This window comes from Herpailurus yagouaroundi, unplaced genomic scaffold, assembly GCF_014898765.1.
Source record: "Herpailurus yagouaroundi ecotype Mexico unplaced genomic scaffold, PumYag 159, whole genome shotgun sequence".
Lineage (NCBI taxonomy): Eukaryota > Metazoa > Chordata > Mammalia > Carnivora > Felidae > Herpailurus > Herpailurus yagouaroundi.
Window position 1 is genome coordinate 10,191,823 of NW_024412400.1, and position 15,030 is coordinate 10,206,852.

Genomic DNA, 15,030 nt, shown 5'->3' on the forward strand with positions numbered 1-15,030 from the left:
CTCAACTATTCGAGGTGCCTGGCTGGCTCAGTCGGGAGAGCAAGCGACTCTTGATTTCAGGATCGTGAATTTGAGCAGAGATTTGCTCTGTGTTGGGGGTAGAGGTTACTAAAACAAAACAAAGCAAAACTTTAAATGTATCCTATTGCTCAAAGGGATAATAAAGAATTCTACTGACTTTAGACTTGCTGAAAGAAACTCTATGTTAAAAGAGTACAGGTGACCACTAAAATAGAAGATAGAATCTATAACCTCCAAACTTGTATAGAAGAGAGGGAAATAAAACTCGACCCAGCCAACATAAAGGAGGAGAATGGAGAAAAAGGAGCAAAGAAAAATCATGGCAGATAGAAACTATTAATTTAGCTGATCAAAATATTTCCAAATACTGTAAAAATTAAAATGGGTTAAAATCACATCCTCAAACACAAATTCACAGATTGAATTTAAAAACAAAGCCAACTATATGCTTTTCAAAAGGAGACAAATTTAGTGACTTCTGTCATGGCAGACTCAGCCGACTAGCCCCTCCTATTGTGTAAACAGCTAGAAAAATGGCTAAAACGTATGAAACGTACTGTTTCAGACACTGGACAGCAGGTCAAGAGACACAGAACACTGGACACAGGATTTGAGAGAAGGGAAACAGATGACCAGCTCTCTTTTTATCTTCAGTCTACCTGCACCAGGTGAGGGAGTGAGGGGAATCCCAAGCAGAGCACAGTGGTTTCTCCAGGATGTGGACACAAGACTGGGGAATTGCAGGGGGCCTGAGGCAGCTAGAAGTGATAGGGCGTGTATGAGAGGGGGAAACTCTGCCTCCCCGCACGCCCCCCGCAAGACCAGAACAGACTCTCCAGATAAAGAAAGGAATAGAACTGGGGATCTCAGAGAAAGGCAGGTCCTGTACTTTGGGGTGAGAAATCCAAATAAGTTTGGAGGGGATACGAATGCAGAGGGAGCTTGGGCCCTGTTTCCTAGTTACAGCCCAGGGAGACAGCAATGCTCGAGAGTAGAAATGGCCATGTGTCTTGGCTAACAGGCCTGAGAGAGCCACAGAGAGCTCCCTCACACCCTAAAATGACATAAAGCCGCAGAGTGAACCCAAAAAGGTCAGGGGTATCAGCTGAGAGAAAAACACATGTGCATGACTCTGAAAGTGAGTGCCTCCTTAAATTTTGTGCTCTGGGTACCTTGCTCACTTCACCCTAATCCCAGCTCTGCATGGAGAGAGGCCCTGACAGATGAAATACCACACGGAAAGAGAGCCCAGTAAAGGGAAATGAGGCACCTCTGTCTACCTTCCAGCTGAACAAGGTCATATGAGTGATCCTGGCTGGCGTTATGTGGAACAGAATTACCTAGGTAACCCACAGAGCCACGAGAAAGAATAAACCATTGTGTGCGAAGCCACAAACTTTGGAATGGTTTGTTACACAGCAATACATAACTAAGTCACTTTTGTTCACAAAATCCCCCAAATTCAGGTGAAGCTCGAGAGAAATGGGAGAGAAATCCTAAATTGAGTATGTTTCTTCCATTTGATAGACTAGAGACTTGTGCTATCCATTATATTTCAGTTACAGAAGAGAAATTAATGTGACTTTTCTCTTATCCCTGAGTATATCTGAAATTCGTATCTTCTCTATGTACTACATGAAAAGAAAATAATTATAGCTAGTCACTTCTCACTACTTCGGGAATGGCCATTCATCGACCACTTCCCAGCACCGCTCACTCCTTCTTTGGTATGGTACTCGATTTTTCCCTGTGGCAAACTGCCCCTTCTCCATTCTGTGAGTACCTGGAGGTCCTTCTAGCAAGGTGCCTGGCCTGTGTTTAGGGATGGACATGAGAGCAACCCAGGCCATCTAGACCTTCTCTCCCACAACCTGCTGGCATAAGAAGCCACTGGGCCTGTGTTGTTCCAGTGCCCCAGGAGAGACCACCCAAGGGGTCCTGCGACCAAGATTCCCAAGCCCCTCCTTGGGCTCCTCTCCTGCCCTGCCCCTTAAAATCTGCCAACACCTTCCAAAAATCTGCCTTTCCCTTAACTTACCAGAAATGGTTTCTACTGTCTGTCACCAAAGAGCCCTGGCTGCCTGCCCTGTTAGGGTAAGAAGTCAGTGCTATCCTTTATATTTTCCACTGTGGAGGTCACATGGTTGGGCCATGTGTTGGCCTGAGTACCTGCAATTCTTGCCAAAAGGGTCACTTGAGCAAGGAGCACTGATTTATCTGAATGGAAGTCTGTCGACAACCCCTTGGAGAAAACTATACCTCCTGGTCCACCCAGGCACCCAAGGCAGACATGCTTCCCTCCTCCCCAGAGCAGTTTCACCTCCCATCTATGAGCGGCTCTCTTGCTGTCTGTAATTCAGACATCAGTCTAGCCTCTGTCTTGCCACCAAATTTCCCAATGGTGCCAAGTACGGTGCCATGTTCATCAGAGACTTCAATTATTTGTGGATTCATCTGACTGATTTACCTACTCCAGAGAGCCTCTCCCCTGAGACTCCCACCCCATGTCCACATGCATATAGCAGTCCCGCTGGATACACATAGGACAGGACAAATCACAAGAATGACAATAGGGCCCCAAAGCTGTGAAGCACTTAGTTGAGCACACAAGTGATGACTGGGAATGCCCTAGACCAACATTGTGGGAGCCAAACTCTCGAGGAAGGTGGACCCAGTCACAGATGAGCCCTGGCCCCTGTCCAAGAAAGATGCCCTTGTGTCAGGCCGTCCACACCCCCATCCACATAGGCCCATGACAGCATGTCCCTGGGTGCCATGTGTTACCGTTTCTGTAGGACAGTGACAAACTCGGTGAGCCGGTCGCGCTCCACCTCAGCAGCCTGCCAGAGGGCCTTGAACTCTGTCACTTGTGCCTGCCAGCCCTTTTGTTCTGGGGAGTCCGAGAACCTGGGGACCAGGGTGGGTACAGAGGGCAGAAGTCATTTGAGGGGCTATCTGAAGACACACACTTACCTCTGATGGTAGGAGGGACTGGAAGAACATTCAGGGATCCTCAGAGATAGCCACAGAGAAGGAAGCCAACCCCATCCATCCTGGCCCTGATGGTCTTCCTCCTCCAGCTTCTTCTCAGCCCACTATTCCTGTACCTGCTGAAGTCTCTAGACCTCACTTAGCTGGCTGCACAGCCAGATCTCACTATGGCTAGAGCTGCATCAGTATCTCTGTCTATCCAGTCCCTGGAGGGGCCTGGAATTGGGCTGGCTGCTATGGAATTTGGCCCTTGAGGGCCTGGGGTGTCCTGGGCACCTGTGTGGCCAGTGGTCTGGCCACCATGCCTAGCCTCTGTCTCCCTATCAGCCTGTCCCAGCCCTCCTGCATCTCCTGGCTTGGCCTCAAGCCCAGCCCACTTTGTGACTTGGTCAGTTTTCTTCAGTGCTGATCTAGCCCGTCACTGCTCCCCTCCTGGCCACTGGGCCTGCCTACTAGCCCCTCACCTGCTGGCTGGAGCCCAGATGGAAGGTGAACTCTGCCCGCAGCCCAACTCCCCAGAGCCCACTTGTGAGTCCCAAGCTGCTCTCTGCTTTGCCCTCATCTTTCCCCCCGAGGCCCTGGTGATCCTCTGTTTGCTTTTCTAGCAACGCAGGACACATGGAGAGCTGGGCTGGGGGGGGGTGCGGGCCCAGGGGCTAACTTGTTCTGTGATCTCGGGCAGGTCTCTTACCCTGTCTGGGCCTGGGTCCTCCCTCTGAAAGTTGAGGGGCTTGGATGAGATGGGCCCTGAGGACTGCAGACTCTTCCATGTTCTGACTCCTAAATATACTTTAAGGCTTTGCTGCTCAAACTATATAGTTGCTGAATCAGTGCCTGTGGATCCAGACCTGCCAAGTCAAAACCTGCATCTAACCTGGCAAATGCCCAGCTGATCTGTGTGCACACTGCAGTCCAGAAAGCTCTGGTCAAAGCCACCTCCATGGTTTTCTTGTGAGGGGGTGTGTGTAGGAGGGAGCTGTAGGAGAAAGGGGCTTGACCCCTCCCCCCTGCCCTCCTCCCAGATACCCCATCACGGTCACCATGCCAGCCCCAATAGACACGTTCCTCGTCCTGTCACTGTGGGAAGAGGTCTGTGTGCTCCATGAGGGTAGGGCCTGCACGTGGTTGAGTTCAGTAAATATTTGTGTAACGTGCAAGAAATAAGTTTGAGAGCCAGCAGTTTGGACAGCTGAGGAGCACATCTGCTCCTGCTTCCCTGTGGAGCGCAAAGGTGACGGCCACACAGGCCTGGAAGGGATCTTGAGGGCCATCTTGTCCCTCTTCCACTCCCACTACTGTGACTAAAACCTCAGAGAGACGGAGCCTGTCCATTCTCCCTGTGGCCCCAGGAGGCCTCCCACACTTGGAAGTAGTCATCTTGTCACTCGGAGTAGCCCACTCTCCCCCAAGTGCCCTTGTGACTCCAGGCTGATGGGTGGGGCCGCTGCAGGGCTGGCCTTGGCCCATGGTCCCTTGTGCTGCCAAAAGTCAGGCTAGAAGTGTCTCAGGCGCTACTTAGGAAACAGCATCTCAGAGAGGAGGAAAGCCCGGAGCCATAGAGCAAGTCAGATGTGGACTAGGGCCACTCAGAGGCCTGGCCCGGAACCCGAGCTGACCTGCCTAAGGGGTGGAGATGGGGGCTGACGCCAGGAGCATGGCTCCAGTGGACAGTGGGCAGGGCTCACGACAGGGCTCAGAGGCAGGACAAAGCTACCATTTGTCTGCGAGCTGGCAGGAAAACAAAGGAGCCATTTAAGTACTAGGCTTGATTCTAACAACAAAGAGGGGCCAGACAGCTGAGGGGATATCAGTGACTTAAAGTGGTAACCCCGTATGACATGAAATTCTCGCCCTAGAGACTGAGTCTCAGTGGGGAAGAGAAGACAAGGAGAGGAGCTGGGCTCCAGGCCCTGGAAGTCCCTGTGTTAACTCTGTGGTAGCAGGAAGGGACACTGAACTGCAAGCCAGGGGCCAAGACTCAAGTTCTGAAGCCACCTGCTCTACCACCTTGGTCAAGGCACTGGGCCTCCCTGACCCTCCATGTCTTTATATAAACTTGGTAGAGTCCTTTGACTTGGCATGGCCTCAGTTTCCCCTCCTTATGATGGGATGGCAGAACTGGCCGACCAATCAAGGATGGGAAGGACTGTGAGGGCTCTGAGATCCTGGGTTCATACCTGGCTGAGGCCCCATGAGGACTGGGCAGAGAAGGCCACGTGAGAGCAGATTCCACCAGCATGTGGCCCAGGCTGGTCACCGAGCTGTGTGAAGGCAAAAGGGGCTCATCACCACGGGAAGGCCGGCTGGGCCCCACCTGGGAGGAGAGCAGGGGCCGGCCGGGATCCGGGGAGCCCGAGGAGGTGGCTGGTGCTGGTCCTCACAGCAAGCCTGGCAGGGCAGTCCTGTGGATTTGCTGCCCTTCTTTCCAGAACTCTTGCTTGCTCAAGACGAGACAGAACCAGGAGACATCATAGCCTTGAGCAATCCAACACAGGTCTGTTTGAGAATCCTAGAAGCAGGTGCGTTTCAAGGCCAGATCAGAAAGGATATTACAGGGAGCTGCAACCAGGTGTTCTCGCAGGAATAATACCTGGAGCCTAACCGGCTCCTCCCTGCAGACGAAGGGCTAATGGAATAGGAGAGGCCCACAGATTGGAAGGACAACGGATGGCACAGTCATCTCAGAACTGCACCCGTGGCTTCCCAGCAGAGGCAGCCTTTTTTCTGAATAATTAATATTCACTTACCAACCCCTCTATCCCACTTTTTTTCTTACCGAGAAGATCCAAGCCTGCCAACGTGATCACCTGCTGAGGCCGGGGACTTCGTCTGGCCCGGGTCCTCCAGGAACTCAGCGTAGGCAGGGTTGACCTCAGGCCCACCGGACCCCTCGCCCACTCCTTTATTCCGAAGATACTGCAAGGAACAGACATGGGTTCGACGCTCAGCGCTTTGGCTCAGAAGCCTGGAGAAGGCAGGAGGGGGCCTTGGCTTGAGTTCGGGGCTTTTAGGGGATATGAAAGAGGCTTCTTTTCAGGAGAGAAAAGGGAGGCTGTTTGGCGAAGGCACTCGTTGCATGATAATGACATCTAATAATGCCTCTCTTCAGAAAGGGAGCTACATGGAGCGAGGTGGTGACCGGGCCAGGAAGCTGTTCTACATTCAGGTCCCAAAGGGAAGTGCGTGGCCTTTGATTCAGGCCAGATCGGAGGCTGACGTCTTTGAGTGGGCCCACCTCTCTGAGCAGCCCCACCCACACAGGGTGAATGCCACGTGTGACCTGAGGCTGGCTGCCTTTGTCAGCTGGAGACGCTTGGACTTTCCAGACACCTGGGGCCATAGAGGGTGGCAGGGCCACAGCAAGGGCCAGAAGTCTTGGAGGGAGGCTGGGCTTCCCGGGCCCCCTTTCCCCCTGGCACCTCGGGCTTCTGGATAGCTGGTGAGGCCAGAAGAAGGAGCACTGGAGGACCCCCAGCAGGAGGTCAGGCCATCAGGGGTGGATAGTTGGGGGTGAGTCCCAGACAACCTGGCACGTCCCCCAGCCCTGCCCATCCTGAGATGTGTGCACCAACTTCTCTTGTGGCTCCCAATTAGCCGATGACCTCTGAGGTAAGAATTGGTTCTGTGTTGTGTGCCTGGAGGCGGGACAGTGGTGGAGTGAAAATACTGGAATGTTCCCACATGCTCCTTGAGACTTCACTTCCCACTGGGAAGCAGGGTGAGGACTGCAAGGCAATGCCCCCACTCACGGCCACACATACTCTGTCCCTAGGCCTTGGTCAACCCTGGGCTCCCTGCCTTCACCCTCAGGGGCTGCAACATTTTCTACCACAGCCACTTCTGAGGTCCCAGGCCACCCTGGCCTCTGCGGATGGGCGGCTGTGAGACAAACCCCCAAGCCCAGGCAACACCACACTGAGGCTGGGGCTGAGGGGCTCGTGGGCTCCCACACTTTTGATTGGACCTGGATCCCTGGGAACGAAAGGCAGGGCTGCTCTGTGACATGCCTTTGGCTGTCCCAGTCACCCTGGCTGTGAGGCTTCTCTGCCCTGGGGAGACTTGTGTGCCTGTCCTGGAACCCTTTTCCCCAGAGGCCACCAATCCCCCTCTCCTCTGAGCATCACCACCACAGGAAGGAGTCACAGACAGTCCACGGTTCCACGGTGCCTGACCCCTAGCAGCCCAGGCTGTGGCAGCAAGGCACCCACCAAGGTACAACTCTAAGGAACCCCCTCATTAGACAAGCATTAAGCGCTTTTGAGCACACTGGGGGCTCAGTCTTGTGCCAGGCAAGGAGGCACCATGGCGTGTGCCCCCTCAGGAGGAGTTTAGAGGGGGAAACAGGAAGATGATCACATAGGGTGACAAAGGTTTGGCCTGGGGGTGCCCGGGGAGTTGGGAGAGTGCCCAGGAAGGGCATGGAACACAGAATGTGGGCCTTGGGGCTCCCTGGAGAAGCTCATGACTGGGTAGGGCCTAAAGGCCGGGGACCACTGAACGGGCAGTGGTAGTGGGGGAGGAAAAAAGGGAAGACATATGCTTCAGGCATGTGCACAAGCCTGGAATGGGGACAAAGCAGGGCCGCATAAGGAGCTAAACGGTGGCCACATGGCCAGAGTGTGGGGGAAGGGAAGGGTGAAGAGAAGATTCAGGGGGTGCCTGGGTGGCTCAGTCGGTTAAGCGTCAGACTTCGGCTCAGGTCATGATCTCACGGCCCGTGAGTTCGAGCCCCACGTCAGGCTCTGTGCTGACAGCTCAGAGTCTGGAACGTGCTTTGGATTCTGTGTCTCCCTCTCTCTGCCCCTCCCCTGCTCATCCTCTGTGTCTTTCTCTCTCTCAAAAATAAATAAACGTTAAAAAAATTTTTTTTAAAAAGAGAAGATGCAGGAGGGGGGTAGCAGCAATAGCTGCTTATCACGTGGGGCCTCTCAAGTTGGATGGAGAGTGGCTTCCTTTCTGCCATCCTGCTGCCTGGAATGGGAATGTAAAGCCTGGCACTGTAGCCGCCATCCTGGATCATGAGGGTGAAGGCCACAGGTGGGGAGGGGGAGGGGGAGCTGGGAGGAGCCTGGACCTTGGAGGATCGAGTGAGGCCAAGGGGGACGCGGAGCCCCAGACAGGTTTTATGCAGAGAAGGGAGACCATCAGAGGAAGGAGAGGAAAGGTGTGTGGGGATGGGTGGGAAGCCAGAGGGAAGCAGAGGGCCAAAGTGGAGCCAGGTAGGGCATGGTGAGGCCTGAGGAAAGGCAGGTGGAAAGTGGCAGTTGCTGAGCTTTCTCTGGATGGTGGATGGACTTGCCAGGGCTTGGAAATGGACGGCGGGCCGAGGCAGGCCAGCGCCCTACTCACCTGCACGCCCAGTTGCCCGATCTCCAGCTCCAGCTGCTGCACCTTGGCCTCCCTCTCGGCCACCATGGCCCGCAGCTGGGCAATGAGGCTGCTGCTCCGCTGAGCCTCACTGTTGACCTGCTGGTCCAGGCGGAGCTGGGATGCCCGTGTCTTTTCCTCCTGCAGACTCAGGCTGCCCAGGATCTCCTGCAGCTGCTTCAGCTGGTCCTGGGGGCGCCAAGCAGGAGGGAAGATGACAGACGGGGTTAGCCATGACCCCTGGGCAAGGCAGGCAGGGAAGATCGGCCCCCCCCCCCCCATCCATTCCCTGCTCCTGCAGGAACCTGTTAGTGGGATGCTCCCTGTTCCCTTAAGAAGCAGGAAAGGCACCTTCCTTGCCTGCCCTCAGCGGGGCTCAACCAGGCAGGTGGGAACCATGGCCTTTTCCTGTCCTCAACTTCCTTCTCTGAGATTGGGCCAAGGACATCCAAGGGGCTCTCAGGACAACAGAAAGCAGCTCGGAGGGTGGCCCCTCAGCCAGTGCGGGAGATACTTGGGTAAAAAGAAACCCTATCCCCCTGCTGGGAGATGGCCTTGAAGGTAGTACCTGCACCCCTCGCCAGGGATCCCTCAACACCTGACCAAGGCCCCGTCCCCTGCAGAGGTTCCCAGGAGACTACTAGGGTGGGGGCTTCACCTGAAGGCCATCAGAAAGGACAGGTCAGTGATTGGGAATGGGGAAAGGGGCCGCTGTCCTCAACTCAGAGTGGAGGAAACTGAGGCCCAGAGAGCCCAAGGGCACACTGCTCTGAACGGCAGGGCTGGGGCTTGTCTGCAGCTTTCCTCATGCCATCTGCAGTAACATATGGTGGCACACAGGGACCTCAGAGGACATCCAGCTCTACCCCTTATTTAAAAACTGGGAGCTGAGGCTCAGAGAGGAGGTGCAACTGACCCAGGGTCACACAGCAAAGTGTCCATAGATGCGGGCCTAGAGCTCAGGTCTTCTGTGCTCCACCTACCACCCCACCTGGTGAAGTTATTATGGACGAGGGTGGTGCCTAAGCAGCACCTGTGCCCCCACGCACCCCGGCCAAGCCAGGCATGACCACCTCAGGGGCCTGGCGCACAACGTGGGAGCCAAGAGACCAACACCTCTGGTGCCTCGGTCCCAGAGAGAAAAGAGCAGGCTAGAGTCAGGAAAGCAGTGCGGCCTTGCCAATCAAGGAAGCCTTTATGGTCAGACCAACCTGGTTTGCACTCAGGCCTATAGTCCCAGAAGACTTTGCTAACTGGAATCTTAGTTTCCCCATGTGGGAAATGGGATTATAATCTACGACCCTAGGGGCTGACTTGGCAGCCCACCATTATGAACCACGTGTACCCCGGGTGCCCAGAAGGGGAGGGGCTCTATGCTGCCACATGGATAAGAGTTTCTTGGCCTCCCGCTCAGTTGTCCCTCCCATTCTCGTTGAAAAAACCACCCAGGGTGTAATATGCCATCTCCTTCCTCCCTGTCCATGTCTCCTTCTTTGGGCTCCAAAGCTCCAGTGGCTGGGGCTGGCTCAGACGCCACAGCCCGCACCAGCACCACGCAAAACGACCTGTCCACATGCTCGGGCAGCCTCTGCTGCTCCTGTCCCCGGGGCATGGCTTTGGGGCTGGGACCCACGGGGGTTGGGGGCGATGGGCTTCTGGGTTACGCAGGTGGCATACTGGGGCAAGAGAGGGCTCACTCTGGCTGCAGCTGGGCCATGGGTTTCTGGGCAGGGTGGGGGCCGTGTTTGAGGGACCTGGCCTGGCTCTCGCCGGGCCCGAGAGGCTGGGCCGTACCATGAGGGCATCGATGAGCTCATCGTCATGCCTGCCCTTCTCCACCAGGGTCCCCATCTGACTCCTCAGCGTCTTCACTTCGCTTGAAAGCACCTTGTTCCGGGACCTCATGCCCTCAAACTTCTTTTTCAGTTCTTCAAGCTCTCTCTGGAGGCCATCCCGCTCCCCCACAAGTTTCTGTAATCAGGAAGTACAGTCGTGGGTAGTGGGGCTGAATGGGACCTCGGCCACATCTGGTCGCTGGCTCTCGCTCACAGGTGAGGCCCAGAGCCGGTGCCCTGGCCCCCAGCCCTCGCCTCTCGGGGGTGTCAGGTGGGCCCAGAGCCTCCTGCCCTCGCCTTGGTGCATGACAGATGTCACTAGTGGGTGACAGCACTCCTCCGTCAGCCCGAGAACACAGGTGTCCAGGCAGCTGCCCTGGCTCTGCCTGGGTCAGACAGGAGAGGAAACACTCGCCAGCTCTGGCTGTGTCTTCCAGAGAGCCTGGCTGCCCCCGCCTCTCACTCCCTGCTTGAGCTGAGGAAAGAGAAAAGCCATGCTTTAGTGAACAGCACCAAGCCCAGGGTTCAAACTGAAGTGGCTTCACCCCACCAAGAGCTGGATGAGTAGGTGCCGCCCCACTGCATTGCCCCACTGCTCCCGTGCGGCCGCCCGTCGTCGGCCTGGACCGTGCCCCGTTCACATGAGCTACAAAGTGACAACTCAAGTGCTGCCCACGCCTTTGGAGTTTTCCCCCCCTCCCCCCCCCCCCCCCCCCCCCCCCCCCTCCCCTCTCAAACATTCCCTGCGGGCCTACTATGTATTTAACATTACTATAGGTGCTGGGGATACAGCAGAGAACAAAACAAAGTCTTTCTCCCGAAGGAGCTAACATCCTAGCTGGGAAGACAGATGTCAAATGGTGACGGAATGCTTATTGAAAAGTGGGGAAGGGAAGAGGTGGGGGGCGGGGAGACAATGGCATGGTCCAGGAAGGCCTCTCTGAAAAGGTGGCGTGTGAGCAGAGACTAAAGGAAATGAGGGTAAGAGCAAAGGCCCCGGGGCAGAACATGTGTGACTAGAGCACAGCAAGTGAGGGGACAGAGTCCAGATTAGATAAACCATCAGGAGCCGAGATTGCGACACTGAGGAGGGTTTAGGCATTAGGTGGCATAATCTGCTTTGGTCTTGAGGGTTAATTATCACTGGGAAGGTGTTTTCAGATCCCTGTGGAAGTGATTTACAGAAATGACAAATAGTAAGGAGGTGATGGGCCTCTGGTCTTTGCAAGGAGGCAGCCACTGTTCACCTGTTGCTCTGCTGCCTCACCTTTAGTGGGCATCTGGCAGAGGAAGTGCACATGGGGAACAGATTCCTTCTACCCGCATCGTGGCTTGTGATTGGTTCAACAACTACAACATACTCTGCTCTGGGTGAATGTGTAAGTCTGAGCTAGGTGCACCTCCAACCCAACATTTTCAAATCTCAACTCCCCATCTCCCTTGAATCTCCTCCCTGTCTCCTCTACCCACCTGTGACATTCACTGGAAGTCCTTCACGACCCTTCTGCTTCCCACCGCCCATCCCGTCACTGAGCCCTGTGAAGTCGACCCTCAAATATTGCAGGTTGTCTGGCCTTTGGCTATAGTCTTACTGCCTTGGCTCAGGTCCTCAGTCATGTCTCAAGTGGATTATTGCTTCTGCCTCCCATACCTCCTCCAACCTAGCCCCCTATACCTGACCACGTGACCTTCCCCAAACGCATAGCAATCTGCGTCCCTCCACAACTTAAAACCCTCTGGTGGTTTTCCACCTCCTTCAAGACAAAAGCCTAACCCCCGGCCGGCACACAAGGTCTGGGAGGACCTGGCCCTGCCTGCTTCTCCAGTCCCACTGTTCCCTCCTCACACCTGATGATCTAGGACGCTGGGGGTATGACGTAGCGATGGTCACAACGTTCCTAGCACAGGGCCTAGCCCAGAGTTGGCACTCATAAATGGAAGTCTCCTGATGGAAAGGTAAGGCCTCACTGTTAAGAAGCCCATGGCCAGTGCCGAGGAGTGGGCGTGCCCAGCCTCCCAGCACCTGCTTCTTCCTCTACTTACTTTGAGAAAGCCCCGCTCGCCACTTTCACACCCACTTTTGAGAGGCTGACTCATCTCTCAGACCCAGGGGAGGGGATCTATCTGAAGCTGGCCGGTCAAAGCATCCCGTACCATAACTGCCGTGACATGGCTCTGGGACTTTGTTGGAACTACTGGGGAGGAGAAGCCCTTTGTTTGTGGGGGCTGGGCTGGAAGATAGAAACTAGGACTACCAGGAGTCCCCACAGGAGAGAATGAAGCTTGTCTGGAAAAAGTGGTGTTAAGACCAAGTCCCCAGATCCCCGGATCCATCTGTGCCTGAAGCTAGACCACCTCTAGACTGTTCATCTACATGGGCCAATACATTCTTTGTCGCATAAGCCTGACAGAGTTTGGCTTCTGCCACTCCCAGCACAGCCAGTGAGATGCGTGTGGTGCTGGTCCCAGCTTGCCCGCCTCCCCACAGCTTGGAGCTCTCCTCCCCTGAGCCCCACCTGATGCTGTCCCTGGGTCATCACTCTGGGCCGTGACATTCTCTTCTCGTTTTACAGTGACAATTTCAGGTCCAACATCTCCAGAACAGCCAGGATGGGGCCACCTAAAGCTCATGAAATGGGCTGAGGGTGTCAAGCTGGATTGACAGGATGTGAGGAACATGCACTAAGGTGCCCCAAACCCCAGGTGTCTCCTGCCTGTAAGGGGTGACTCAGAACTCATGAACGCATGGGCCTCAGAGCCCTGCAGAGGTGGCCATGTTCTCCCGGTGCCACGTGCCCGACTAACCTCCTCCCTGGACATCATTACCTCCCAGCCCTCCTGTTTTTCCCTTTCCAGGCTGCGGATCCTCAGCAGGTTTTTCTCCTGTGCAGACAGCTTCCTTGGGTCTGGATAGACAGACGGCTCATCACTGGATGTTCCTGCAGACTGGCTCCGGGTCTGTCCCAACTGCTTCTCAAGCTCACGAACCTGAGAGCGGTAAACTAGTCATTCCACAGTGGGTTTGCACCCACAGACTCAACCACTCAGAGGCTGTCCTGCGGTGCAACAGGAAATCCCACTAGGGGAGGGTCTGATGGACGCAGAAACCCCATATGAGGGGCACTGAGGTGGGGGAGGAACCTGAGGCGGCATCTTGAGCAAAACAGGGGAGGACGCGAGGGGGATTTAGTTGGACAATGAGAAAAATCACTCCATCCCTTAGAAGCTATTTGAGACCAAGAAGCAGCTGAGTGGCTCCAGGAACCTTGGAGAGAGAGGTTGGAGGATCTCAGTACAAGGAAGAACTCTCTAACAGACAGGTCACCCAAGACTTGGGAGGCCACGTGTTCCTGGCCACTTGCAGGAGATGTTGCAGAGGGAGGACGGCATTTAAAAGCTGAGAGACCAGCTCAGAGCCTAACTGTGTGAATGTGCACAGCTTACTTAACTTCTCTGAATCTCGCGTCCCTCATCTGTGAAATGGGCCTAAGGGTACACCCCGTATAAAGTTATAAGGATTCAGTATCCTGAACTTGTCTGAGCCTGGGAACCCCTAAGATGCTTAGAATGACAAATCTTAGGGCCTACTCCAGACCAACAAGTCAGAACTCCAGGGGAAGGACCTGGGGACCTGCATTTTATTCACCTGCTATGGGTGATTTTTAGGATTAGGCAACATTGAGAAACCCCAAGTTGGCCCGGGTGGGCCACAGCTCACAGTGCAGCACTCATAGGCTCTTGGCCAGTGGCAGGTAGAGGTCACCCCACAGAACGATGGTTTTGTTGCACTGGAGTTGAAGTGAATAATGCCTAGGGTCCTTCTAACCCTGCTTTCCACGTTGATACATAAATGATGGAACACAGTTGGGTAAACCTATGCTGGGGCAAAATTGACTAGGATTCCACAGCATGCTTTTGAAAGCACACATCAGCGCCCTCGTGTGGCAATGTGTGGTAATTCCAGTTAAACATTAGAGAACACTATGAAACTTTTAATCGTTTATTTATGCAGCTTAACAATGGTAACGACAAACGTGCTGAGTGCTTATTATGGCCAGGCACTGTGCTGGGTGCTTTACAAATGTTATTTCATTTAATCCACAACACCGTCCGTTTTACAGGTGAGGAGACAGAGGCCCAGAGCGAAGAAGTGATTTACCCAAGGTCACTGAACCTATAGACCAGCAACTGAAGGCAGACTCAAACTGGGGTCTTTTGAACCCCAAGGCCACGCATTGGTCATTAATTACAGTGTTTTGGAGACTTTCTGCACCTTCGTATTGGCTGCAAGGATCCCCATGAGGCCCTGAGGACAAAAGCCACCCAGGAACTGTGAACTTGAAAGTCCCTGGGGAGGCAGGCCATGTGCTTGGCAAATAGTAGAAGTTACACACCTACTCCTGTGCTTTTTGGTTTGAAGGCAAAAAAGGAAAATAGCCACAGCTAACCTTTGTACAGTGTTTCCTCCATGCCAGGCACTGCGTTGGTCATTTTACACATATAGACTCATTCAGTCCTCCCAACAAGCCTGTGGGGTGGCTCCTATCCTTATCCACAGGATACAGATGAGGAAACCGAGGCACAGAGACAAGAATGAACTTGCCCAAGGCCGTTACAGCTGGTGACTCAAGAGCTGGGATTTGAAGCCAAGCCAGCCTGGCTCTGGAGCCGCAGCTCTTAGCCTCCAGAGATGCTCCGAAATATTTAGAACATAAAGACGGGGGTAAGGCTAAGTCTACTGGGTAACTGAAACTTTCAAAAGCCCTCAAGCATCTGGACAAAACTGGAAAAAGCCTGCAAGGATAACAGTCACGCA

General features: G+C 54.4%; 1 protein-coding gene across 4 annotated transcripts in view; it reads right to left on the reverse strand.

The window, feature by feature from the left end:
- CCDC13 (coiled-coil domain containing 13) overlaps nt 1–15,030 on the reverse strand; it is a 54,088-nt gene that overhangs the window by 10,422 nt on the left and 28,636 nt on the right. For all 4 annotated transcript variants that reach the window (XM_040479943.1, XM_040479945.1, XM_040479942.1 and 1 more), the window contains 6 exons: nt 13,041–13,202; nt 10,174–10,350; nt 8,362–8,568; nt 5,789–5,928; nt 5,190–5,273; nt 2,806–2,928 (listed from right to left, as the gene is read on the reverse strand). In XM_040479943.1, coding sequence (XP_040335877.1) covers nt 2,806–2,928; nt 5,190–5,273; nt 5,789–5,928; nt 8,362–8,568; nt 10,174–10,350; nt 13,041–13,202 — 893 coding nt within the window. The remainder of the gene's footprint in view (nt 1–2,805; nt 2,929–5,189; nt 5,274–5,788; nt 5,929–8,361; nt 8,569–10,173; nt 10,351–13,040; nt 13,203–15,030) is intronic.